This window comes from Haematobia irritans, chromosome 4 (assembly GCF_050003625.1).
Source record: "Haematobia irritans isolate KBUSLIRL chromosome 4, ASM5000362v1, whole genome shotgun sequence".
Classification (NCBI taxonomy): Eukaryota; Metazoa; Arthropoda; class Insecta; order Diptera; family Muscidae; genus Haematobia; species Haematobia irritans.
The window spans coordinates 158,644,430-158,672,062 of NC_134400.1; the positions used below are offsets into that span (position 1 = coordinate 158,644,430).

The 27,633-nt window shown below is 32.9% G+C and overlaps 1 protein-coding gene across 1 annotated transcript in view; it reads left to right on the plus strand.

The window, feature by feature from the left end:
* Nucleotides 1-27,633, plus strand: part of LOC142235839 (uncharacterized) — a 58,451-nt gene that overhangs the window by 19,976 nt on the left and 10,842 nt on the right. The window contains exons 6-8 of the mRNA XM_075307093.1: nucleotides 6,660-6,791; nucleotides 26,177-26,325; nucleotides 26,501-26,612. Coding sequence (XP_075163208.1) covers nucleotides 6,660-6,791; nucleotides 26,177-26,325; nucleotides 26,501-26,612 — 393 coding nt within the window. The remainder of the gene's footprint in view (nucleotides 1-6,659; nucleotides 6,792-26,176; nucleotides 26,326-26,500; nucleotides 26,613-27,633) is intronic.

A 27,633-nucleotide genomic window follows, 5' to 3' on the forward strand; every position in this document is an offset into this window, starting at 1 on the left:
TGTTTTAATGTTCAAAACCCAAAAATGTCGAAAATAACATCAAATTTAAAATTTTTTCGAATTGGATACCTTTGGCAAGAATTTTGGTCTTCAGACGGCCAAAAAAACCATGACACAATGCACGAAAACAGCTCTGATATAACAGATTGGCTGGTAAGTCCCCGGTCTAACAAAGAAAAACACATTTTTTTGTCAAAATTCGTTTTTATTATTCAACATAGTTCCCTTCAAGAGCGATACAACGATTATAACGACCTTCCAATTTTTTGATACCATTTTGGTAGTACTCCTTCGGTTTTGCCTCAAAATATGCCTCAGTTTCGGCGATCACCCCTTTATTGCAGCCAAATTATTTCCCTGCGAGCATCCTTTTGAGGTCTGAGAACAAGAAAAAGTCGCTGGGGGCCAGATCTGGAGAATACGGTGGGTGGGGAAGCAATTCGTAGCCCAATTCATGAATTTTTGCCATCGTTCTCAATGACTTGTGGCACGGTGCGTTATATTGGTGGAACAACACTTTTTTCTTCTTCATATGGGGCCGTTTTGCCGCGATTTCGACCTTCAAACGCTCCAATAACGTAGTCATATATAATAGTCACTGTTGATGGTTTTTCCCTTCTCAAGATAATCGATGAAAATTATTCCATGCGCATCCCCAAAAACTGAGGCCATTACTTTGCCAGCGGACTTTTGAGTCTTTCCACGCTTCAGAGACGGTTCACCGGTCGCTATCCACTCAGCCGACTGTCGATTGGACTCAGGAGTGTAGTGATGGAGCCATGTTTCATCCATTGTCACATATCGACGGAAAAACTCGGGTGTATTACGAGTTAACAGCTGCAAACACCGCTCAGAATCATCAACACGTTGTTGTTTTTGGTCAAATGTGAGCTCGCGCGGCACCCATTTTGCACAGAGCTTCCGCATATCCAAATATTGATGAATGATATGACCAATACGTTCCTTTGATATCTTTAAGGCCTCTGCTATCTCGATCAACTTCATTTTACGGTCATTCAAATTGATTTTGTGGATTTTTTGATGTTTTTGTCGGTAACCACCTCTTTCGAGCGTCCACTGCGTTCACCGTCCTCTGTGCTCAATTATTGTTGATTTCCCTGGGGCAGAGTCCGAAAACTCATTATCAAGCCAAGTTTTTGCTTCCACCGTATTTTTCCCCTTCAGAAAACAGTATTTTATCAAATTCCCTTTTTTTCCATTTTTCACAATAACAAAAGTTGCTTCACAAAAGACGCTCTATCTCACAAACTAACATAATTGACTTGACTTACAGACGTCAAATTTTGACACGAATCATTTGAAGGTTGGTACTACATAAATAATATGCATTTAATACTAGCGACGCCATATATGTGTCAGACCGGGGACTTATCAGCCAACCTGTTATTTTGGACCATTCCCGTGTATATTTTAGTGCGAACCTTACTCTCCAACGGGTTAAAATCCGAAGATTTCGGTGGCAATTTTGGGGTAAAAATGAAACGAGGAGCATCCTTTTTAAGCCATTCTTGGTTGTCATTAGTTGGACATTTTCTCTATAATATTTGGCATTTATTTTGAAACTGCTCACTAATTATAAGGGCAAAAATACTTCATTGAAAAGTTCATCGACTTTTGGACTACGAAAATACCTTTTTATCAGACAAATGCGTTTTTCTTCCGCCTTGGAACAATATTTTTTCGATGTTGTTATCATTTATTTGACCAAACACCAACAATTTTTCAGCAGTGAAGTATCCTTTCAGTAATGCTGGTGACATTTTAACGCAATGAGGAACGCCGTTCGGACCCGGCTATAAAAAAGAGGTCCCATGTCATTGAACTAAATTGGGCAACACTCAATGATAAGAGAGTAGTTCACCACCGAGGTATCACAGTGGACTGACTGGACAGCCTAAGTGTACCTGAAATATCGGGCTGCCACTAAACATATATCGGTCCAGGTTTTTTTATAGCCCCCATATGAACCGACCACTCGGTCTGAGTTCTTGAGCATCTAGGCACTACAATGTATTACCGATTTCCCTGAAATTCAAAGTCTAGAGGTATTTTAGATCCATAAGCAAGTGTGCCGAATTTGTTGTCAATGTTGGGTATAGCCCCCATAAGACCGATCTGCCGATTTGACTTCTTGAACGTCTAGACAATTCTTATCCTATTTGCCTAAAATTCAAAATCTAGAGGTATTTTCGGTCCCGAAATAACATAGTAGAGCTAAATATGGTATAAATCGGTCCATTTATTGGTAGAGTCGACCAATATCCCGATTTGACTTCTTTGTTTCCTAGGAAACCTAATTTTTATCCGATTTATATGAAATTAGAAATTTCGATCAGTGTGTCTTCTAAACTGATCATCTCGTCCTCATTCGAGTAAAAATATATATACAAATGTAGATACTTAGAATTGAACTTCGAGGAGGCGTACCATTTCAACCGATGTGTTTGGGAGATTATCTGTCATCAAATCTACCTGCAATTCTATATATTTTCAAATAACACACTACGACGAAGGGTTTTCAAAGGAAACTAATATATTTGATTCGTGTGGGTATTTAAGATTAAGCCCGGCCAAAGTTAAGACCCTATATACACGCAAAAAAACGCGTTTGGAAAACGTGTACCGAAAACGTTTTTCTTTTGTTAGAGTTTTTTGAATTCCTTCGAAAATTTTAAACTTTTATCATTAAAAAAATTCGTTTGTTTTTTATTTTTAATAAAAAAATTATTTTTGAACCAACAACACAGTCCACTTCGTTTATATCAAGCACTGTTCTTTTCTGACTTTAATAAGTCTTTAATAAAACACATTTTACAGTTCATAGTAAAAATTGAACATAGTAGTATGTAATGTTGAACATATTTTCAGAATCTTCCGAACATATCTGGAATACATGTAAAAAAACACAAAAAAAAACTTTTTGGTGTTCGGTCGAAGCAGGGATCGAACCCACGGCCCACTGCTCCACGGTGCCCAACTAAATGTATGTTTCTGTTAAATAAAGTTTGTTTAAACGGCTAGTGGGCACCGCAAGCAATGCTATATAAATACAACTTATATTAATAATTGTCTATTGATGACAATAACAGCTGCATAGCGAGTGTTGCCAACTCCCCAAGGCCAAAAACCACCAAAAATATATTATAAATTCTAACATACTCCTTCCAACCAAAATCGCAAAATTAAATGCTCTACTAAAAAAAAAAGTTTCGAAGATGTATTATAGATCTTTTATGTATGGAATTCGTAATTTTATGAAGTTATGAACCGCTATTCCAGTATACACCTTGATCAGTTTTAATGCTTTCATCCAATTCACCTTGATCAGTAATGTCTTTCAACTTTCAAAATATTAATAAAGGGTGATTCTTTTGAGGTTAGGATTTTCATGCATTAGTATTTGACAGATCACGTGGGATTTCAGACATGGTGTCAAAGAGAAAGATGCTCAGTATGCTTTGACATTTCATCATGAATAGACTTACGATCTGCCACAACGTCGAATTTTCAGTGAATGGGCCCTAGAAAAGTTGGCAGAAAATCCGCTTTTTTATCGACAAATTTTGTTCAGCGATGAGGCTCATTTCTGGTTGAATGGCTACGTAAATAAGCAAAATTGCCGCATTTGGAGTAAAGAGCAACCAGAAGCCGTTCAAGAACTGCCCATGCATCCCGAAAAATGCACTGTTTGGTGTGGTTTGTACGCTGGTGGAATCATTGGACCGTATTTTTTCAAAGATGCTGTTGGACGCAACGTTACGGTGAATGGCGATCGCTATCGTTCGATGCTAACAAACTTTTTGTTGCCAAAAATGGAAGAACTGAACTTGGTTGACATGTGGTTTCAACAAGATGGCGCTACATGCCACACAGCTCGCGATTCTATGGCCATTTTGAGGGAAAACTTCGGAGAACAATTCATCTCAAGAAATGGACCGGTAAGTTGGCCACCAAGATCATGCGATTTGACGCCTTTAGACTATTTTTTATGGGGCTACGTCAAGTCTAAAGTCTACAGAAATAAGCCAGCAACTATTCCAGCTTTGGAAGACAACATTTCCGAAGAAATTCGGGCTATTCCGGCCGAAATGCTCGAAAAAGTTGCCCAAAATTGGACTTTCCGAATGGACCACCTAAGACGCAGCCGCGGTCAACATTTAAATGAAATTATCTTCAAAAAGTAAATGTCATGGACCAATCTAACGTTTCAAATAAAGAACCGATGAGATTTTGCAAATTTTATGCGTTTTTTTTTTTTTTAAAGTTATCAAGCTCTTAACAAATCACCCTTTATATGGAAGGACTCTATTGCTTATTTCAGTTGTGCGTGCTTTTGTGAATTTAATACAAAAGGGAGACCTGGGCCCTTTTATTTTTCTTCGATCAAATATTAAACAAGCATATACGTCCGTAAGTTCGGCCAGGCCGAATCTTATGTACCCTCCACCATGGATTGCGTAGAAACTTCTACGAAAGACTGTCATCCACAATCGAATTACTTGGGTTGTGGAATCTTAAAACTTCTTAACATCGTTTTCTAAATTGTGAGTTAGTCCATACGTGGTTAATATTAGAAAAAAAAGGTATGTATAGGTAAGTCTACAAATAATTAGGAATCGATATGGACTTTTGCAGAGCCAGAATTGAAATATGGGGGCTATATACAATTATGAACTTGATATGGACCAATTTTTGTGTGATTGGGGATCGATTTATCTGAAGGCTATATATAACTATAGACCGATATGGACCTAATTAGGCATGGTTGTTAACGGCCATATACTAGCACAATGTACCAAATTTCAACAGACTCGGATGAAATTTGCTCCAAAACCAAATCTCGGGATCGGTTTATATGGGGGTTATATATGATTATGAACTGATATGGACCACTTTTGACATGGTTGTTAAATATCATACCACCACGTACCAAATTTCAACCAGATCGGATGAATTTTGCTTCTCCAAAAGGCAACGGAGATCAAATCTGGGGATCGGTTCAATCTAGTGATCGGTTTATATGGGGGCTATACATAATTATGGATTGATGTGGACCAATTTTTGCATGGCCATTAGAGACCATATACTAACACCATGTACCAAATTTCAGCCGGATCGGATGAAATTTGCTTCTCTTAGAGACTCCGCAAGCCAAATGGGGGGATTGGTTTATATGGGGGCTATATATAATTATGGACCGATGTGGACCAATTTTTGCATAGTTGTTAGAGACCATATACTTAAACCATGTACCAAATTTCAGCCGGATCGGATGAAATTTGCTTCTCTTAGAGGCTCCGCAAGTCAAATCGGGGGATCGGTTTATATGGGGGCTATATATAATTATGGACCTATGTGGACCAATTTTTACATGGTTGTTAGAGGTCATATTCTGACACCATGTATCAAATTTCAGCCGGATCGGATCAGATCGACTCAGAATTTCACCACGACCCAGAATATATATACTTTATGGGGTCTTAGGTTAGGTTAGGTTAGGTGGTCGGTCGAAGGAGGAATCGAACCCACGACCTTGTGTATGCAAGGCGGGCATGCTAACCATTGCACCACTGTGGGGTCTTATAGCAATATTTCGATGTGTTACAAACGGAATGACAAAGTTAATATACCCCCATCCTATGGTGGAGGGTATAAAAATGATATACCTATAAATTTCATAATCTCCACCAAGTTCTCCGTAAAATTTCAGTAAGTCGACAAATTTTAGTTTTTTCACTGTACTCTAAAAAAAAGTCGGACAAAGGGAGCCCCCCCCCCCTCCTCGACCAATTATCGAAAAATAAAGTAGATGTTCTTTGCTTAGACTCCCCCTTCAACCATACCTGAAAATTTCAAGCAAATCGGATAATTTTGTTCCAATTTTAAAAAGTCGGGCAAGGGGGAGATCCCTTCCTGTCAAAATATTAAAAAATCCATAATCTCACGGCTTGTTCTCTGTAAATCTCAAGTAAATCAGAGAATTTTTGTTTTTACAGTACTTTAAACAAAAGTCGTATAAAGGGGTGGTCCACCTCCGCGACCAAATACCGAAAAATAAAGTAGCGGGTCTTTGTCTAGACATCACCCCTAACCTTCCTTGGAAATTTCACCAAAATCGGGTAACTTTGGCCCAATTTTGAAAAAATCGGGCAAGGAGGATATCCCCCTCTCCCACGAGATATCAAAAAATGAGGTACCCTATTTTCACCACATGATTACCCTCTACGTTCTCCGAACATTTTTCATGTGAAAAAATAGTTATTTTATAACAAAAGCAACTGCGATGAATTCAAATTATAAATTTTTGTAATATGCGCTATATGTAAAAAAAGATTTTCCGCTTTTCCGTTGGAACTTGAATTTTCTTGTTTGTACACCTCAAAGAGCCCAAGACCTTTCCAACGAATGCAAAACCGTGAAAATCGGTTCGTGCGTTCTGGAATTATTGCGTCAGGAAGGAAACCCCGACTTATTTTTATATAGTAGAAGTTTTTATATGTTTCTCATTCCCTTGTATCATCTCTCATTATATGGTTGTGGGTGATACGTACTTTTATATGTCCCACCTTTTGAGTACATGAAAAACATTCTTGCAATACAACAATTATTAAACATTGTTCCATTTCTTTCATTTTCAGCTTTTCAACAATTTTGATGATTTATTTAACCAATTCGATATCCAAGATGGACAAGCGAAAAAATCGAATTCCTATTCATCTGCAACGAATAACAACATTCAACGCTCTCATTACCATCATATAGCGACGTATTAACATATTATATACACAAATATATTATAGTATTCTTAACATTATTAGTTTTGTAAGAAATGTTATTAATTTTAAACATTATATTGATAGATTTAAAATTGAAAAAAAAAACTGTATACGACTCTAAACAAATTTAATTAAGGTCAAATATTTTTTATAGATTTTTAAAATGTATTATGAATTTTGTTAAGGAAAACAACGAAATAAAAATAAATTTTTGATAATAATGTGTTAATTGTAACAATTGCAAGTAAGAATTGACCCAGCCAAAGTTCATAAGCCTTCCAACCTATTTAGGTTAGGTAAAAGGGTTAGCCCGATATTAGATATAAGTACTTTTGTGGGCAAAAATTGTAAGACATAGTTCATAATTTTAGAGTTCTTTATAAAAATCACCCTTTAATATTTTTTAGCTATTATATTTTTGGCAACACATTCGCAGCAATTGGGCCTATGTTACTCAAGAACGTGGAAAAATTTACGGAAAATTTTAGGTGTGACTACTTTCAAAATACAGCTGAACGATCTACTGCAACTTTTAGAAAATTTTCACAAAATTTTATTTCTATTGAGGATTTCTATAGATTCTATAGAAATAAAATGTTGATAAAATTTTCTATAGAAGTAAAATTTTGACAAAATGTTCTATGGAAATAAAATGTTGACAAAATTTTCTAAAGAAATAAAATTTTGACAAAATCTTCTCTAGCAAAAAGATTTTGACAAAATCTTCTACAGAAATAAAAATTTGACAAAATTTTCTATAGAAATAAAATTGTGACAAAATTTTCTATAGAAATAAAATTTTGACAAAATTTTCTATAGAAATAAAATTTTGACAAAATTTTCTAAATAAATTTTTTCTAAATATTTGACAAAATTTTCTATAGAAATAAAACGTTGACAAAATTTTCTATAGAAATAAAATTTTGACAAAATTTTCTATAGAAATAAAATTTTGACAAATTTTCTATAGACATGAAATTTTGACAAAAATTTCTACAGAAATAAAATTTTGACAAAATTTTCTATAAAAATACAATTTTGACAAAATTTTCTATAGAAATAAAATTTTTGTTTTGTTATTGTTGGTTTGTGTTCTTTAATCATTGTTGTTGTTTTTTGATTTCAGTTTAAAACCATTTTTCGCCTTTTTTCGGAGGGTTCAAGTGTGGTTTATTGTTGGGTTTAATGAACTGTCTGAATTTATTCTGATAATTGGTTGATAGTTTTGCTGCAAGTAGAGGATGCTGATGAGGAATGTGGTAATTCCGAAACGTGCGTCCATCCAACCATCTTGCAGTCTATAGGGCTTTGCCCAAATAAATTTGACAAACATTCTTTTCCTCTGTTGGTTAAGCTACACTTGTAGTTTAGTCAATGTATGGTTTTAAGCTGAAATCAAAAAAACAACAACAATGAAATAAAATTTTGACAAAATTTTCTATAGAAATAAAATTTTGACAAAATTTTCTATAGAAATAAAAGTTTGACAAAATTTTCTATAGAAATAAAATTTTGACAAAATTTTCTATAGAAATAAAATTTTGACAAAATTTTCTATAGAAATAAAATTTTGACAAAATTTTCTATAGAAATAAAATTTTGAAAAAAATTTCTATAGAAATAAAATTTTGACAACATTTTCTATAGAAATAAAATTATGACAAAATTTTCTACAGAAATAAAATTTTCTATAGAAATGAAATTTTGACAAAATTTTCTATAGAAATGAAATTTTGACAAAATTTTCTATAGAAATAAAATGTTGACAAAATTTTCTATAGAAATAAAATTTTGACAAAATTTTCTATAAAAATAAAAGTTTGACAAAATTTTCTATAGAAATAAAATTTTGACAAAATTTTCTGTAGAAATAAAATTTTGACAAAATTTTCTATAGAAATAAAATTTTGACAAAATTTTCTATAGAAATAAAATTTTGACAAAATTTTCTATAGAAATAAAATTTTGACAAAATTTTCTATAGAAATAAAATTTTGACAAAATTTTCTATAGAAATAAAATTTTGACAACATTTTCTATAGAAATAAAATTTTGACAAAATTTTCTACGGAAATAAAATTTTCTATAGAAATGAAATTTTGACAAAATTTTCTAAAGAAATGAAATTTTGACAAAATTTTCTATAGAAATAAAATGTTGAAAAAATTTTCTATAGAAATAAAATTTTGACAAAATTTTCTATAGAAATAAAATTTTGACAAAATTTTCTATAGAAATAAAATGTTGACAAAATTTTCTATAGAAATAAAATTTTGACAAAATTTTCTATAGAAATAAAATTTTGACAAATTTTCTATAGATATGAAATTTTGACAAAATTTTCTATAGACATGAGCCACCGTGGTGCAATGGTTAGCATGCCCGCCTTGCATACACAAGGTCGTGGGTTCGATTCCTGCTTCGACCGAACACCAAAAGTTTTTTCAGCGGTGGATTATCCTACCTCAGTAATACTGGTGACATTTCTAAGGGTTACAAAGCTTCTCTAAGTGGTTTCACTGCAATGTGGAACGCCGTTCGGACTTGGCTATAAAAAGGAGGTCCCTTGTCATTGAGCTTAACATAGAATCGGGCAGCACTCAGTGATAAGAGAGAAGTTCACCAATGTGGTATCCATAAGCGTAGGAAGGCCTCTGGGGAGAGGGCTTAGACCCCCCCAGAAAAATTTTAGCCCCCCCAGAATTTGAAAACCTATTTACGATTTTACATTTTTATAAAAATTAAGCAAGTATATACTCGTACAACGCACAAAGTTCCACTAAAGACTTTCATGCACAATCGAATTACTTGGGTTGTGGTAGAAGTCTGATATTTATGAAATAATGCTGTGGTTGAACTTATGATTTAGTTGAATAAAAAATAGTAATTGATATTAGAACTATTCTTTCATAAATTAATATCTTAATAATGCTGCAAAAAACGCGTCGCCAAAAAGAAATGAAAATGTTCTTTTTGGGTCTGGAAGTTGTACACTCTTACTTACTCTTTTACTCTTTTTTTAAACTATTTGAAAAAAGAAAACAAAAAATTACGCATTAAAATATAAAAAAAAATGAAGTAAAAAAACTTTCTGCGTAGTTAAAATAGTTAACTTCTTTGTGAGGACATTTTTGGAAGTGCTTTTAAAGTTGTGCCTTTAGAACAACTCCCAATTTTTTGTTGGGAAAAGTGTGGAACTACCCTACGGGAAATGGATCAACCACAGAACTGGTACAGGACTAGTCCCTGGTGTGTATGGACCAGTCCCAGTTCTGATCAAAACGTATGGAAGGGACCGTCCACCTTTACATGGGTTTGTCATTGACGGAGTAAATTTACATTTTAGGACGCGTCTTGGACTCACCCCAAAGGACATGTCCTGGAACAATTTAGCAGGAGCAACCCATAAACAGGTCCTCAGGAACCAGTCTCGGACAAACTCTTACAAATCTCTTTCAATTTGGGCTCCTAATCGAACCCGAAATGAAAAAAAAAATTGAAATATATCGAACAAAAGGTTATTCTGATAATTTTATTTCACTAAATTTTATTTCACAATTTGCACCAATTTCCCGTAGGGTACTTTTAGTTGCTTTATTATAAATTGATTCTCGAGTTATTTTGATGTCTATTTTTTATTAAATTTTATGAAATAAAACATTAGTTGAACCTATAAGTTCAGTCTATAAAGTTTTAGCTAGGGGGGCTATAGCCCCCCCTAGGAAAATTGTCCAGCTACGCTAATGGTGGTATCACAATGGACTTAATAGTCTAAGTGAGCCTGATACATCGGGCTGCCACCTAACCTAACCTAACCTAACCTAACCTAGGCATGAAATTTTGACAAAATTTTCTATAGAAATAAAATTTTGACAAAATTTTCTATAGAAATAAAATTTTGACAAAATTTTCTATAGAAATAAAATTTTGGCAAAATTTTCTATAGAAATAAAATTTTGACATTTTCTGTAGAAATAAAATTTTGACTAAATTGAAAAAAATTGACAAAATTAAAATATTGACAAACTTTTCTATAGAAAAAAAATGTTGACAAACTTTTCTATAGAAATGATTGACAAAATTTTCTATAGAAAAACATTGACAAAATTTTCTATAGAAATAAAATTTTGACAAAATTTTCTATAGAAATAAAATTTTGACAAAATTTTCTATAGAAATAAAATTTTGACAACATTTTCTATAGAAATAAAATTTTGACATTTTCTTTAGAAATAAAATTTTGACAAAATCTTCTATAGATATAAAATTTTGACAAAAGTTTCTACAGAAATAAAATTTTGACAAAATTTTCTATAGAAATAAAATTTTGACAAAATTTTCTATAGAAATGAAATTTTGACAAAATTTTCTATAGAAAACCGATTTCTCGGAAATATCCCCACAAAAATCTCCAAATTAATGGAAATTCCCCATCAAATACCCAAGTCACCAACTCAAAGATGTCTTCCCCATTCACAAAAAGTATCCCCAATTTGGGGGAAAATCCCCAATACTGGCAACACTGCTCCCTTTCTGATCTCACTATTGCACCAAAACAACTATCACCACAAAAGATACCAACAACACACAAGGAACATTCCAGAAATTCATCCACACTGTCTCTAGAATCAAAACAACCAACAACAGCATAAAACACGCAATGCCAAAAACAAACAATCTTACGAGATATACACAAAATGTCTCTATGATGCAATAATTTTCCACACGCAAAAAAATAATTCTTTCCTCCCAAACGAAATTTTAGACAAACAAAGTTCGTTTCTCATTTGCTTTTCGCTGTAAGGAAGTGTATTTGGAAGAAAAGTATATACTTTTTGTGATAAACGTTTATTCTTTTCCAGGATGTAAAAACAATTTCATAAAGACTAGCTCAAAAAAAAACATTATTTTCTTGCTAATTGCATTGTCCCTCACATCTTTCTCACATCCACGAGGATTTTTAGTTCTTAACACCTTTTCCTGTAATACCAACAATGTAGAAGAAATTATACGATTTTATAAATTTTTAAAATTTTTTTTACCTTTCGCCTGGACGGAGAATCGAACCGCGGACCATGCACATTGTAAGCCAACACACTAACCACTGAGCTATGTACCTGTTATGGTCATCAATAGATAAATATCCATATAAGTTATATTTATATAGCATAGCTTGCGGCGCCCACGAACCGAATAAACAAAGTTTATTTAACAGAAACAAAAATTTAGTTTGGCACCGTGGAGCAGTGGTAGCTACGTCCGACTCTCATGGCAAGGGTCGTGGGTTCGATCCCTGCTTCGGCCAAAGTTTTTTTTTTTGCTTTTGTTTTTTTACATATATTCCAGATATATTCGGAAGATTCCGAAAAAATGTTCAACATTACATTGTACTATATTAAATTTTGAACTGTAAAATGCGTCTTATTAAAGACCTAAAGTCAGAAAAGAACAGTATTTGATATAAACGAAATGGACTGTGTTATTATTTCAAAAATAACTTTTTTTATTGAAAAAATAAAAATTTTGTAACAAACGAATTTTTTTGGTGATAAAAGTTTAAAATTTTCGAAGCAATGCAAAAAACTCTAACAAAAGAAAAACGTTTTCGGTACACGTTTTCCAAACGTTTTTTTTCTTTGCGTGCAGTAGCACATTTATTGATTAGTTGGAATTCTATCTACAGTGTAAGGTAAAATATATTCCAAATTTACGAGGAAAATATAAAAAATCATATACATCTGTCAAGGATTATATTAACTACTTTTTATTCTACTTTATCTAAAATTTTCAATGTAAGGAAAACTACTCCAACTTAAGGCCGGTACGCTGTTCGGTTTACGCGTTGAAACTCCATACAAAACCAAAAACTAGCGAAATTTTTTCCATTTGTGGTACTTTGTTTTTTTCGTGTTGAAAAACTGACTGATGTGAATTAAGAAATTATTTATTTATTAAAATTATTTGTGTGGGTTTATAACGCAAACACGAATCACATTTTTGTTCCGAAAATATACGAAGGATTAAAGGACTAGTAAAGGGTGATTTGTTAAGAGCTTGATAACTTTTTTTTAAAAAAAAACGCATAAAATTTGCAAAATCTCATCGGTTCTTTATTTGAAACGTTAGATTGGTCCATGACATTTACTTTTTGAAGATAATTTCATTTAAATGTTGACCGCGGCTGCGTCTTAGGTGGTCCATTCGGAAAGTCCAATTTTGGGCAACTTTTTCGAGCATTTCGGCCGGAATAGCCCGAATTTCTTCGGAAATGTTGTCTTCCAAAGCTGGAATAGTTGCTGGCTTATTTCTGTAGACTTTAGACTTGACGTAGCCCCACAAAAAATAGTCTAAAGGCGTCAAATCGCATGATCTTGGTGGCCAACTTACCGGTCCATTTCTTGAGATGAATTGTTCTCCGAAGTTTTCCCTCAAAATGGCCATAGAATCGCGAGCTGTGTGGCATGTAGCGCCATCTTGTTGAAACCACATGTCAACCAAGTTCAGTTCTTCCATTTTTGGCAACAAAAAGTTTGTTAGCATCGAACGATAGCGATCGCCATTCACCGTAACGTTGCGTCCAACAGCATCTTTGAAAAAATACGGTCCAATGATTCCACCAGCGTACAAACCACACCAAACAGTGCATTTTTCGGGATGCATGGGCAGTTCTTGAACGGCTTCTGGTTGCTCTTCACTCCAAATGCGGCAATTTTGCTTATTTACGTAGCCATTCAACCAGAAATGAGCCTCATCGCTGAACAAAATTTGTCGATAAAAAAGCGGATTTTCTGCCACTGATTTTGGTAATAAAATTCAATGATTTGCAAGCGTTGCTCGTTAGTAAGTCTATTCATGATGAAATGTCAAAGCATACTGAGCATCTTTCTCTTTGACACCATGTCTGAAATCCCACGTGATCTGTCAAATACTAATGCATGAAAATCCTAACCTCAAAAGAATCACCCTTTAGATCAATTGCCCAAAGAAAAATAAAATGTCAATTTTCTAATAGCAAGCAGCAACCACCAACTTAATTCAATATCGCTCCCTGTCACCTAAATAAACACCACTTTCTATGTGCGAAATAATGGTTTCTATAAAATTTTTTCGCAAGAATGAACATAGTACCAGCCTTTATAATAAAAAGAGGAATATGTTAAGCTGTAGTAGCCATCATACGAATCGGTAATGTCGTTAAGTTAATTTTTACTACAAAATTTTTTTTCCATACAAAATTTTTTCGTAGTAAATTGCCCACATTTCGAAGTAAGATTTTTATATTGCCTACACGGATGAAAAAGACTATTTTTCATATGTTTGGCTATAAACATTATATGTTTGGAACACAAATTTTTAAACACAATATTTTTGAGTGCAAGCATATAATGTTCATAAACTAGCATAACATGTTTGGGACATATATGTTAATATGTTAGAACATATTATGTTTGGGACATAAAATGTTTGTAAATATAATATGCTTGGATGCAAACATATATTAATTTAGAAATAGCCTATAAACATATATGTGTTTAGTAGCTTGGAGCGCTATTTAACAGGGAGCGATATTGAATTAAGTTGGTGGTTGTTGCTTGTTATTACAAAATTAACATATTATTTTTCCTTGGGCAATTGATCAGCTACTTCTTTGATCCTTACAAACTGTGTGGTCCGCTGTTCGAATCCCCGTCCGGCAAAAGGTAAAATTAAAATAAAAAAAAATCATACAATTGAATAATTTCTTCTACAATGTTTGTAGTACAGAAAAAGGTGCTAAGAACTAAAAAATCTCGTGGAAGTGAGAAAGATGTGGGGGAATATACAATTAGGCAGAAACAAAATTTTGAGCATTCAGGTCGAAAACCTATGTTGTTAGCACCTATATTACCTGTTTATATTCATAATTCATTATGATTGTAAATATATAAATAAATAAATACAATTTTGAGCACAATATTGTTTGGGAGAATTTTTTTAAGCATATAATAATTTTGGGTGCAAAATGCTTCCAAACATATTATATTTTCACATAATAACATATTGTTTTTTAGAAGACAACATTATTGAATTTGGATGCAAAAATACAAAATGTTTGGAACTTAGACTACCCAAACATATATTGTTTAGACCAATATGCTTTCAAACATATTATATATTGGAAGAGATCAAACATATAAATGTTTGGGCAATACCCAAAAATGTATATGCTTGAAGCAAAATATGTTTGGGAGTATATGTTACAGAAGCGATTTTTTGTGAGGGTGTATGTATTTTTATATTACAATCAACGATGCATTAAGTGGAAATTTATTTAAGGAAAAATCCTTCCCATTTCGTAGTTAGTGAACTAAAAAATATTTACTGAAATTTTATAAGTTTTCCTTTAGCTAAGTTAATTTTCGTTGTGGTTACGAAAAATGAAATGTATTACAGTAAATTTGTTAACTATGTGGAAGTTAAAATGGTCCTTAAATTTACAAGACACTTTTTTTCTGTGTAGTTAACTACCCAACAACGAATTGAATTGTATTACACAAAAAAAATTATTAAAAAAATTTAAGTAAATTTTCTTGGTTTCTGTAATACTATGGAATACAAAATAAGAAACAAATATTTCTTCATCTCTTGGTCTACAACTTCAGTCACCCTCATAATAAATACTTGATATTATTAAAACTTGATTACAGCTATAATAAAACGAATAAAGGCAGAATGCCAGTCATGCATTATATACCAAATATCCCCAAATGTATCCGAAAACTAAGTCAAAAACAAATCTACAAATGAACAACGAATTGTAACGTATACCAGCTAGCAACTCAATAGAGATGTCATTCGTAAAATGTCTATATTGAGTGTTTCTGGACATTAGCGAAATGTTAACTATTCCCAATGTTGACAAAGTTCAATATCTTTCGGCTTTCTGATTTTGGGCTTATCCCCAATCCTAAATATTTCCCGCGACGTGATTTCAAGGTAGCCTTACTTTCAACACACTACATTGCAGTTCAATAAAATCGTGTACCTCAATAAATAATTTCTTGTTTTTCATACTATTTGAAGATAAAAATAGAAAGAATGGAAAGCTTTATTCAGATTTAAAAGAATATATTTGGCGGCTACATATACCCAGCAAGAAAAAGCGTCGCCAAAAAAGTAGTAAAAATTTTCTTTTTGGATCTGAAAGTGATGCAAAATTGGCGCAGAAGCGATCAATTTAACATTGGCTGTTCTTACCACGGATATTCTCCATTTCAATAGCAGTCAGTGTTGCCGTTGGAAATTTTGAAAAAGTCGCATAATAATAAAAAAAAGTCGCTTATATATTATTTTAAATCAATTAAAATAATAAAAATATATATTTTGTATACTACACTTATAATTGACTCTGTGAAATATATTGCACATATTTTATGTTTATGACAAACTCTTACAAGTTTTTAATGAAAAAAAAATCTCTAGCAAAAACTTGCAACTTTGCTATTTCTCAAATGTCACATTTGATCTCTCTGGCTCTCTTTTGCTAAGATTTTGGAGTAAACGAACGACTTCCAGTAAAAATTTGTGATAATTATAAAAAATTATTAACGGATCTAGTGGTTGAAATGGTATGCTATAAAACAACGACTGAACACACCAGAACAACGTGTAGGTTAGGTACATAGGTAGGATGTCTGTTGTGATACTATACGTGATTTACTACTCTCTTATTAATGAGTGCTTCTATGGGTAGCTCAATGACAAGTGGACTCCTTTTTATAGCCGAGTTCAAACGGCGTTTCATTTTACGGGGAAGTATTTAAAGAAGCTTTGGAACACTCAGCATCCACCGCTGACACACATTTTGCTGTTTGGTCGAAACTGGGGTTGAATCCATGAGCAAGGAGGGCTATTGCACAACGATGGCTCCCACTTAAAGCTCGCGGTGATGAATTCCCATTTATAATTTTTTTTTTTGTATTTTGTCAAATAAACATTTTTATAATTTTTTTATGATTTTTAATGCACACTAAAGCTTGTCTGAAACGATTAACCTCATATTGTTTCAAAAATTCGTAATTAGATTGGATTTAGCATTTTTTTCGACAAAATTTTAATAATCAAGATGAGTCGACTTAATCGATGGCCAAAAATAGCCACCCGAGGCTAAAATCGGCAACATGACTCGGCAGCTTAACAGGTTGGCTGATAAGTCCCCGGTCTGACACATAGATGGCGTCGCTAGTGTTAAATGCATAATATTTTTATATAGTACCAACTGAAATGATTCGTGTCAACATTTGACGTCTGTAAGTCAATTAGTTTGTGAGATAGAGCGTCTTTTGTGAAGCAACTTTATTATTTATTGTGAAATAAAAAATGGAGAAAAAAGGAATTTTGTGTTTTGATAAAATACTGTTTTCTGAAGGGGAAAAATACGGTGGAAACAAACACTTGGCTTGATAATGAGTTTCCGGACTCTGCCCCAGAGAAATCAACAATAATTGATTGGTATGCAAAATTCAAGCGTGGTGAAATGAGCACGGAGGACGGTGAACGCAGTGGACACCCGAAAGAGGTGGTTACCGACGAAAATATCAAAAAAATCCACAAAATGATTTTGAATGACCGTAAAATGAAGTTGATCGAGATAGCAGAGGCCTTAAAGATATCAAAGGAACGCGTTGGTCATATCATTCATCAATATTTGGATATTCGGAAGCTCTGTGCGAAATAGGTGCCGCGCGAGCTCACATTTGACCAAAAACAACAACGTGTTTCTGAGCGGTGTTTGCAGCTGTTAACTCGTAATATTTACACCCGAGTTTTTCCGTCGATATGTGACAATGGATGAAACATGGCTCCATCACTACACTCCTGAGTCCAATCGACAGTCGGCTGAGTGGACAGCAACCGGTGAACCGTCTCCGAAGCGTGGAAAGACTCAAAAGTCCGCTGGAATAATTTTTATCGATTATCTTGAGAAGGGAAAAACCATCAACAGTGACTATTATATGGCGTTATTGGAGCGTTTGAAGGTCGAAATCGCGGCAAAACGGCCCCATATGAAGAAGAAAAAAGTGTTGCTCCACTAAGACAACGCACCGTGCCACATGTCATTGCGAACGATGGCAAAAATTCATGAATTGGGCTTCGAATTGCTTCCCCACCCACCGTATTCTCCAGATCTGGCCCCCAGCGACTTTTTCTTGTTCTCATACCTCAAAAGGATGCTCGCAGGGAAAAAATTTGGCTGCAATGAAGAGGTGATCGCCGAAACTGAGGCCTATTTTGAGGCAAAACCGAAGGAGTACTACCAAAATGGTATCAAAAATTGGAAGGTCGTTATAATCGTTGTATCGCTCTTGAAGGGAACTATGTTGAATAATAAAAACGAATTTTGACAAAAAAATGTGTTTTCCTTTGTTAGACCGGGGACTTAACAGCCAACCTGTTAAATCTCTGTTCGCTAAGAATCATTTTCTCAATTTAATTAAAACCCAAATATGTTTAATAGTTGTAAGATTTATTATCTAAAGGGCATCTCTAATCAATGTTCAATGAATTGCTATATACATAGATACTTTTCAGTTTTTTGTTTTCTTTTGGACTAATCAATATGAGGGAGTGTGATTTGACTATGGCTTACTTTGCAGGAAGGCTAATGTTTTGCGGCTAATAAATGTGTAAGCTAAACTGAGCTTTTTGGCTTCGGACAGGAAAAGTGTTGTTGATCATTCTTTTGCTACACAAAAAATCAGTGAATGCATTTAACAATACAGTAGGTAACCGATATATGTACATCTCGTATAAGAATAGTATGCATATAAAAAAAGTCTGTTAAAACAACATACCCGCAAAAAAACGCTTGGAAAACGTGTACCGAAAATGTTTTTCTTTTGTTAGAGTTTTTTGAATTTCTTCGAAAATTTCAAACTTTTATCACCAACAAATTTTTTTGTTGCAAAATTTTTATTTTTGCAATACAAAAAATAATTTTCGATCAAAAAACACAGTCAATTTTGTTTATATCAAGCACTGTTCTTTTCTGACTTTAAGTCTTTAATAGCATTTTCAGAGTAAAAAACAACTAAGGAAAGTCTAAAGTCAGGCGGGGCCGACTATATTATGCCCTGCACCACTTTGTAGATCTAAATTTTCGATACCATATCACATCCGTCAAATGTGTTGGGGACTATATATAAAGGTTTGTCCCAAATACATACATTTAAATATCACTCTATCTGGACAGAATTTGATAGACTTCTACAAAATCTATAGACAAAAAATTTAAGTCGGCTAATGCACTTGGGTGGAACACAATGTTAGTAAAAAATATGGGAAACATTTAAATCTGAAGCACTTTTAAGGAAACTTCGAAAAAGTTTATTTATGAATTATCGCTCGATATATATGTATTAGAAGTTTAGGAAAATTAGAGTCATTTTTAGAACTTTTCGACTAAGAAGTGGCGATTTTACAAGGAAAATGTTGGTATTTTGACCATTTTTGTCGAAATCAGAAAAACATATATATAAGAGCTATATCTAAATCTCAACCGATTTCAACCAAATTTGGCACGCATAGCTACAATGCTAATTCTACTCCCTGTGCAAAATTTCAACTAAATCGGAGTTAAAAATTGGCCTCTGTGGTTATATGAGTGTAAATCGGGCGAAAGCTATACATGGGAGTTATATCTAAATCTGAACCGATTTCAACCAAATTTGGCACGCATAGCTACAATGCTAATTGTACTCCATGTGCATAATTTCAACTAAATCGGAGCAAAAAATTGGCCTCTGTGGTCATATGAGTGTAAATCGGGCGAAAGCTATATATGGGAGCTATATCTAAATCTGAACCGATTTCAACCAAATTGGGACGCATAGCTACAATGCTAATTCTACTCCCTGTGCAAAATTTCAATTAAATCGGAGCAAAAAATTGGCCTCTGTGGTCATATGAGTGTAAATCGGGCGAACGATATATATGGGAGCTATATCTAAATCGGAACCGATTTCAATAAAATTTGGCACACTTGACTACACTACTAATTGTTCTTCTTGTGCAAAATTTTAAGCAAATTAGGGTAAAACTCTGGCTTCTGGGGCCATATAAGTCCATATCGGGCGAAATATATATATATATATGGGAGCTATATCCAAATCTGAACCAATTTCTTCCAAAATCAATAGGGTTCTATTCTGAGCCAAAACACATACTTGTGCTAAATTTGAAGTCGATTGGACTAAAACTGCGACCTAGACTTTGATTACAAAAATGTGTTCACGGAAAGACGGACATGCACACAAAAAAATTTTTTTCTGATTCAATCACGAAATTAATTGATCCAATTAATTTTTTAATTGAAATGTCTTCAATCACAGAAATGATAGTATCAATTAAAAAATTAATTGACAGTCAATTAAAAAATTAATTGATCCAATTAAATATTTAATTGATACTATTAATTTGTGTGATTGATTTTTATTTCAATTAAAAAATTTGTTGACTCAATTAAATTTTTAATTGAAAATTTTTTAAAACTCAATTAAAATTTTAATTGGAAAATTTTTCGTGAAATTTTTTTCTGTGTGGCTATATCGACTCAGGAGCCTACCCTGAGCATTTTTGCTAAAGACACCATGTGTCTATCTCGTCTCCTTCTGGGTGTTGCAAACATATGCACTAACTTATAATACCCTGTTCCACAGTGTGACGCAGGGTATAATTAATATAGTAGAATGTAATAATATCTTTTCGGAATCTTCCGAAAATATTTGGAAGCAGGACATGCAGGACCATTGCACCACGGTGGCCAAATAAATGTATGTTTCTGTTAAATAAAGTTTCTTTTACCGGCTCTTGGGCGCCGAAAACTATGCTATATAAATATAACTGTTGCTTGTGTGTTGATGGCTATAGAGATAATTGTCTGTTGATGGCGATAACAGCTACGCAGCTGATAAAACGATTTTGACCTTCCCTTAAGAATTTTAGTATTGATTCCGAGCCATAGATGCGGCTTCTTTAAAATAAAGACATTTTTTAGCAACCTATCTTGCATTAAATCTAGGACCAATAAAATTAAAATTAGGATACGGATCTCATTTATCGAATTTTCATTCTCTTTTCGCGGTATATTAATAAAGCTATTCACATACAAAGAAATACCAGTTTAAAAATCCAAATTATAACGAATACTTCAAAGTAAAATTTTTTTTAGTTACAAAAAAAAATATTAAACCAGAGATGCTACTAAATCCTCAAAATACGTCTTAGTCTATATTTGAAGCGTTTTCATCTTAAATCTAAAGATTCAATATTTCAGTTTACTCAAGGAAAATTTGCCTTAGTTCAAAGGCATGCGACTTTAAGAGAGGGACGTCAATTTTCAAAATTTGTGTCTTAAATTTAATGAAAAAAATTTTTGAAGCAAAGATTATAAACTTTATTTTAATTAAAATTTCGTTATTTTAAAGAAATTTGTCCTTAATATTTTTGTAAATTACGCATTCCAAAATTTCGGTTGCGTAATCTTTAATATCACGTAAATATTCAGTGTAGAACAAAAAATTAACTAAAAGTAAACAAGAAAATCATTGCCACCTAATCATTACCATTTTAACCATGCAGCAGTTCATTCTTACAATTTTTGGAAATCGTACGAAAATGTTCTTTTGCTTTAGTTCATAATGAACTTATGTGTACATACGGTCATGGAACTTTATACCCATGTTTATTTCATAAAATGTTTGAGACACACTTCAAAAAAGTAAGATTTCATTAATCTGTGGAAAACTTCGAAAAAAACGAATAAAATTTAACTACAAACAAATAATTTTTTTGCAATAAAAATTAGTTAAATTTAGCGTTAGTTTAACTACGGATTTTTTTTGTGTAACGCTAAATTTTACTTACGTTTATTGCAAATTTTCCATAGTCCATTGAAATTTTCGATTCCCAAAAATAGTAAGAATGAATTACTGCATGGTTAAAATGGTCATGGTTTGGTGCCAATGACTTTTTCTTTATTTTTAGTTATTTTTATCTTCTATAAGAGGGTGTAATTTTGTGAACTGCAGTTAAAAAGGGGAAATTAAATATTTAAGGTGTACCGGTATGAAGTGAGCGTCAAGATACAAATGTCTCGTTAGGGAACATTTGTTGGGAACGAGCCCTTATTTGTATACACACCACCATAGTGGAGGCGGGAGTATAATAAGTTTGTCATTCCGTTTGTAACACATCGAAATATCGATGTCCGACTATATAAAGTATATATATATATATATATATATATATATATATATATATATATATATATATATATATATATATATATATATATATATATATATATATACATATATATATATATATATATATATATATATATATATATATATATATATATATATATATATATATATATATATATATATATATATATATATATATATATATATATATATATATATATATATATATATATATATGTATATATTCTTGATCAGGGAGAATATCTAAGACGATATAACCATGTCTGTCTGTTGTTATCACGCTACAGTCTTCAATATTGAAGCAATCGTGCTGAAATTTCGAACAAACTCGTCTTTTGTCTGCAGGCAGATCAAGTTCGAAGATGGGCTATATCGGTCTAGGTTTTGATATAGTCCCCATATAAACCGACCTCCTGATTTTACTTCTTGGGCTTATAGAAACCGTAGTTTTTAACCAATTTGCCTCAAATTGAAAATTTTAGGACCATAAAAAGGTGTGCCGAAAATGGTGAGTATCGGTCAATGTTTTAGTATAGCCCCCATATAGACCCATCTCCCGATTTAACTCCTTGGGTTTCTGGAAACCGTAGTTTTTTATCCGATTTGCCTGAAATTGTAAATATACTGGTATTTTAGACTCGCAAAAACGTGTTACAAATTTAGTTTTTAGTTTCTTGAGGGTATAGAAGGCGTACTGATTATGAAAATTGCTTCAAACTGAATATAAAATTTCCAGATTTTGCTTCTCGTAATCAGATTTTAAAATTTTTCTTGCACACTTACAAGAAATGTTAATGATTCCTCTAAAACTCAAACAAAAATGGTTCTTATAAATCCAGAATCTGACATGTACTCTTCATAGGTAAAATCTTTAAATTTATCTTCGGGAAGTATACTAGTTGAACTGCTCTGCTTGGAAGAATATCTGTTATCAAACCCCCCTGAAATTTCAAAGGAAACTACACGGATGAAAAAGACTGTTTTTCATATGTTTGGCTATAAACATTATATGTTTGGAACACAAATTTTTAAACACAATATTTTTGAGTGCAAGCATATAATGTTCATAAACTAGCATAACATGTTTGGGACATATATGTTAATATGTTAGAACATATTATGTTTGGGACATAAAATGTTTGTAAATATAATATGCTTGGATGCAAACATATATTAATTTAGAAATAGCCTATAAACATATATGTGTTTAGTAGCTTGGAGCGTTATTTAACAGGGAGCGATATTGAATTAAGTTGGTGGTTGTTGTTTGTTATTACAAAATTAACATTTTATTTTTCCTTGGGCAATTGATCAGCTACTTCTTTGATCCTTACAAACTGTGTGGTCCGCTGTTCGACTCCCCGTCCGGCAAAAGGTAAAATTAAAATAAAAAAATCATACAATTGGATAATTTCTTCTACAATGTTTGTATTACAGAAAAAGGTGCTAAGAACTAAAAAATCTCTTGGAAGTGAGAAAGATGTGGGGGAATATACAATTGGGCAGAAACAAAATTTTGAGCATTCAGGTCGAAAACCTATGTTGTTAGCACCTATATTACCTGTTTATTTTCATAATTCATTATGATTGTAAATATATAAATAAATAAATAAAATTTTGAGCACAATATTGTTTGGGAGAATTTTTTTTAAACATATAATATTTTTGGGTGCAAAATGCTTCCAAACATATTATATGTTCACATAATAACATATTGTTTTTTGGAAGACAACATTATTGAATTTGGATGCAAAAATACAAAATGTTTGGAACTTAGACTACCCAAACATATATTGTTTAGACCAATATGCTTTCAAACATATTATATATTGGAAGAGATCAAACATATAAATGTTTGGGCAATACCCAAAAATGTATATGCTTGAAGCAAAATATGTTTGGGAGTATATGTTACAGAAGCGATTTTTTGTGACATTTTATTTTTCCTTGGGCAATTGATCAGCTACTTCTTTGATAGCTGATCAATTGCCCAAGGAAAAATAAAATGTTAATTTTGTAATAACAAGCAACAACCACCAACTTAATTCAATATCGCTCCCTGTTAAATAGCGCTCCAAGCTACTAAACACATATATGTTTATAGGCTATTTCTAAATTAATATATGTTTGCATCCAAGCATATTATATTTACAAACATTTTATGTCCCAAACATAATATGTTCTAACATATTAACATATATGTCCCAAACATGTTATGCTAGTTTATGAACATTATATGCTTGCACTCAAAAATATTGTGTTTAAAAATTTGTGTTCCAAACATATAATGTTTATAGCCAAACATATGAAAAACAGTCTTTTTCATTCGTGTGGGAGCTAAATCAGGAGAATAAGGTGATTTTAGCCGTTGTTAAAACACTCCTATGCGCTGATGAAAAATTATTTTTTTGTGTTGTAAGCCAGGACGTTTTTCTCGAATTTGTACATTTAATTGATCCAAAAGGTTGCAATAGTACTCTGAATTTATTGTTTTTTATTTCCTTCTGTTGAACCAACCAGATTGTTCCAAAAACATTAGCAGTTAACGTTAACGAAGTTAACGTTTTCCAGGTCCGCCAGTAATCTAAAATTCGCTTACGCCTTACACAAAAAGCAGGACACTCACACAAGAGGTGTTTAATTGATTCCTTTTCCTCCGCATCATGACAGCTCATACAGTAGTCATTATACTTCGCGCCACTAGTTTTTGCAAAATCGCCTATCAGGCAGCGACCCGTTATAGCAGATATCAGGAGGGAAATTTGACGTCTTGAGAACACTAGCATATCTAGTATGCGGGCGGTTTAAATTTAAATGGGACCATATTCGCTTGGTGCCGTTACAACCCTTGCAATTCGAACATTTGCCATCATAACAGCCTTCTCACGCTGTAAGAACTTGCAGGTAGCCAGGGGCATACCAAAAGATTCTGGTTCCCCTGGAATATGTAAGGTAGTTTCCAGGGATGGAAAATGCAGTACTATGGTACTTTTTTCAATACTTTTTCACCGTGGTACCCCCGCGAATGATTTAGTACCTTTTGTGTATACAGCCAAATTTGAAACAATTCTGGCATGAATTTGGAGGAAAAAGATGAAGGAAGTCAACACAAGTTCCTAAATATAAGCAAGTATACATTAGCATTATTTTCATTATCCTTTTCAATTGCTGCTGTTGAAAGAGCATTTTTAATATTTGACACATTTAAAAGCAAATTAAGAAATTTAACTTAGCAGCCGAAAGCATTTTAAGACTTACATTTTCATTCAATTATGGGTCTCAATTTGTCAATTTGTACACTGCAACGGCAGACGATTGTAAATTTTGAACTCTTTGTGGGGAAAAATGTCTTTATTTACGGTTTTTGTATCATTATAGGATTTTTTCACTAAATTTGGGAACCCATTTTGTACTTTTTGCATTCTTAAAGTCTTGAGGGTTTTTGAAAAAAAGTCTAGACCAATTTAGGGGCTTTTTTCTTAACATTTGGGGGGAAGTTTCAAAAGTCACCTGGCAACACTTGTTTTAGTCCCCACTTTTTTCCTATTGTCTTTGCAGGATTTACTCCAAGACCATTCTCTTTCGCCCATTTCTCAGTTATCGGGAGGGCTGTCTTTATAATATCTCTGGATTGTGGATGGGAATATTCCCGTGACTGCTAGAGCTACATCATCTGCGTATGCCACCATATCATTTCTTTTTCTAGAGAAACCAGAAGGTTGTTTATAACAACATTCCAAAGAAGAGGTGATTAAACTCCTCCTTGGGGATTATACCTAGTACAGTGAAAACTCTCAGAAGTGGATACCCACGGTCGCCCTAAATTTTGTCCATATTTGGGATGTTAATTCTAATGTGTTAATATAGCAAACGACTCACAGAATTTGTCCACTTTTGAAATGTTTCCGTTTTTCATGGTGTCCAAGTTTGCGAGTTTTCACTGTAATTGATTAGCATTTTATAGTTTCCAAACACTGTGAACTACAAACATAGTTCGATTTAAATCATGTCGATTAAAAAAATATATATATTACCTTCTCGCCTATTACAGCATAGTCGATTGGGGGGATATCATCTACTTGGGTACCATTCACAAACTTTAACTCACAACAGCAACGAACACGTTCAAAAAGCATCCATTTAAAGCTTTTGCTTATGATTTTCATACCATTTTGGCCAACAGTAATGCGTTCAAAGACTTTCGACTTACCAGTGGGCCAAACAGTTGAAGTTTTCAAGTCAAACGGTACAGAAGCCAAAAAGTTTGTAAAAATTGATTGCAAATAATTTTAGGGTAAGATAAAACTCCAATTACTTAGACAAGAAATGGGTGGTGTTTCTAAACAAAAAAAAAAGTGGAACTGAAATCTGGACTAATTTTTTCATATTTAAATCTGGGTTATTTTTAGACTAAATACAAAAGGAGATTTGAAAATTTTTGGATAATCCAAATAAGCAATTGCTGGCAGTGATGTTTTCGTTACGTTTCCTTACAACAATTTGTCTGTCGCTTCTTTCGGCTTATGCCGTCTATGCGATTCAAGTTCAGGTAAGTAATGATTTTTCATCTGTACGTACGCGATTACAATAAAATTACAAGCAACAGGTTTTTGTTTAAAATATTCCAAAATTATTTTGACATTTGATTTAAAGCGGGCCCAATGGTTTATTTCAATTTCAATCATTTCCTGGTTTTTCCCTACTGCATCAAGAAACTCCTAATTCATTCATTGAAATCCATTTGAAATTTGTTTATTTTTTATTTTGCATTTATTTTATTTGTTGTTTTTTTTTTTTTTTTAATGTTTGCATTTACATTCTCTTTTGACCTATAAATTAGTAAATATTTTGTTTTTGTAAGTTTCGATTTCGATTGTCGTAATTTTTTTCCTTTGCATGACTTTTTGAACAATCGATTTAATTATGTCTTTCAATTAGAGTGGCAAGTTAAACGTTATTTTTTTTTCTTAAAGCAATTTGGAAATTTTGAGTCCAGCCAATAGACGAAACCGGTTGCAAAAATTGTTACAGATTTGTCCATAATTCTGAGCGACGGATATTTACTATTATGCATTTACAGTTTGCATTGATTTTATTCTATGAACACAAATATGAGTATAATGCAAAGATTTTGCCTTTATTAATAAATTTCTTTAGGATTGAGTTCGAGTCCTTGAAGTAAGGAAATTTTTAAAATACAATCTGACGTGTATCGAATTTTGGCCAAAAAAGTCGAAATTGATTTTTGATATTTAATATTTGAAAATCGATTCAAATCGACTTGTAACGAAAAAGTAGATATGTTGACATTGGATCAAAAGTCGCATTAACTTTGGATATGCTGTCACAGCTGCCCATGCCATCACTTGAGATGGGCAATCAATGCTGGTGGCAGTTCCGAATTTACGATTTGCTCAATTCTGAACTATTTCTCTGTAAACGCGCGGTTACATTTCGATCCTCAAAATAATGTCACATAAGTGTTGCCAGGTTGGGGATTTCTCCCCAAGTTTAGGGGGATTTTTAGGGGTAACATTTATTTGGGGTTTGTTTTAGGGGTAAAAAATATC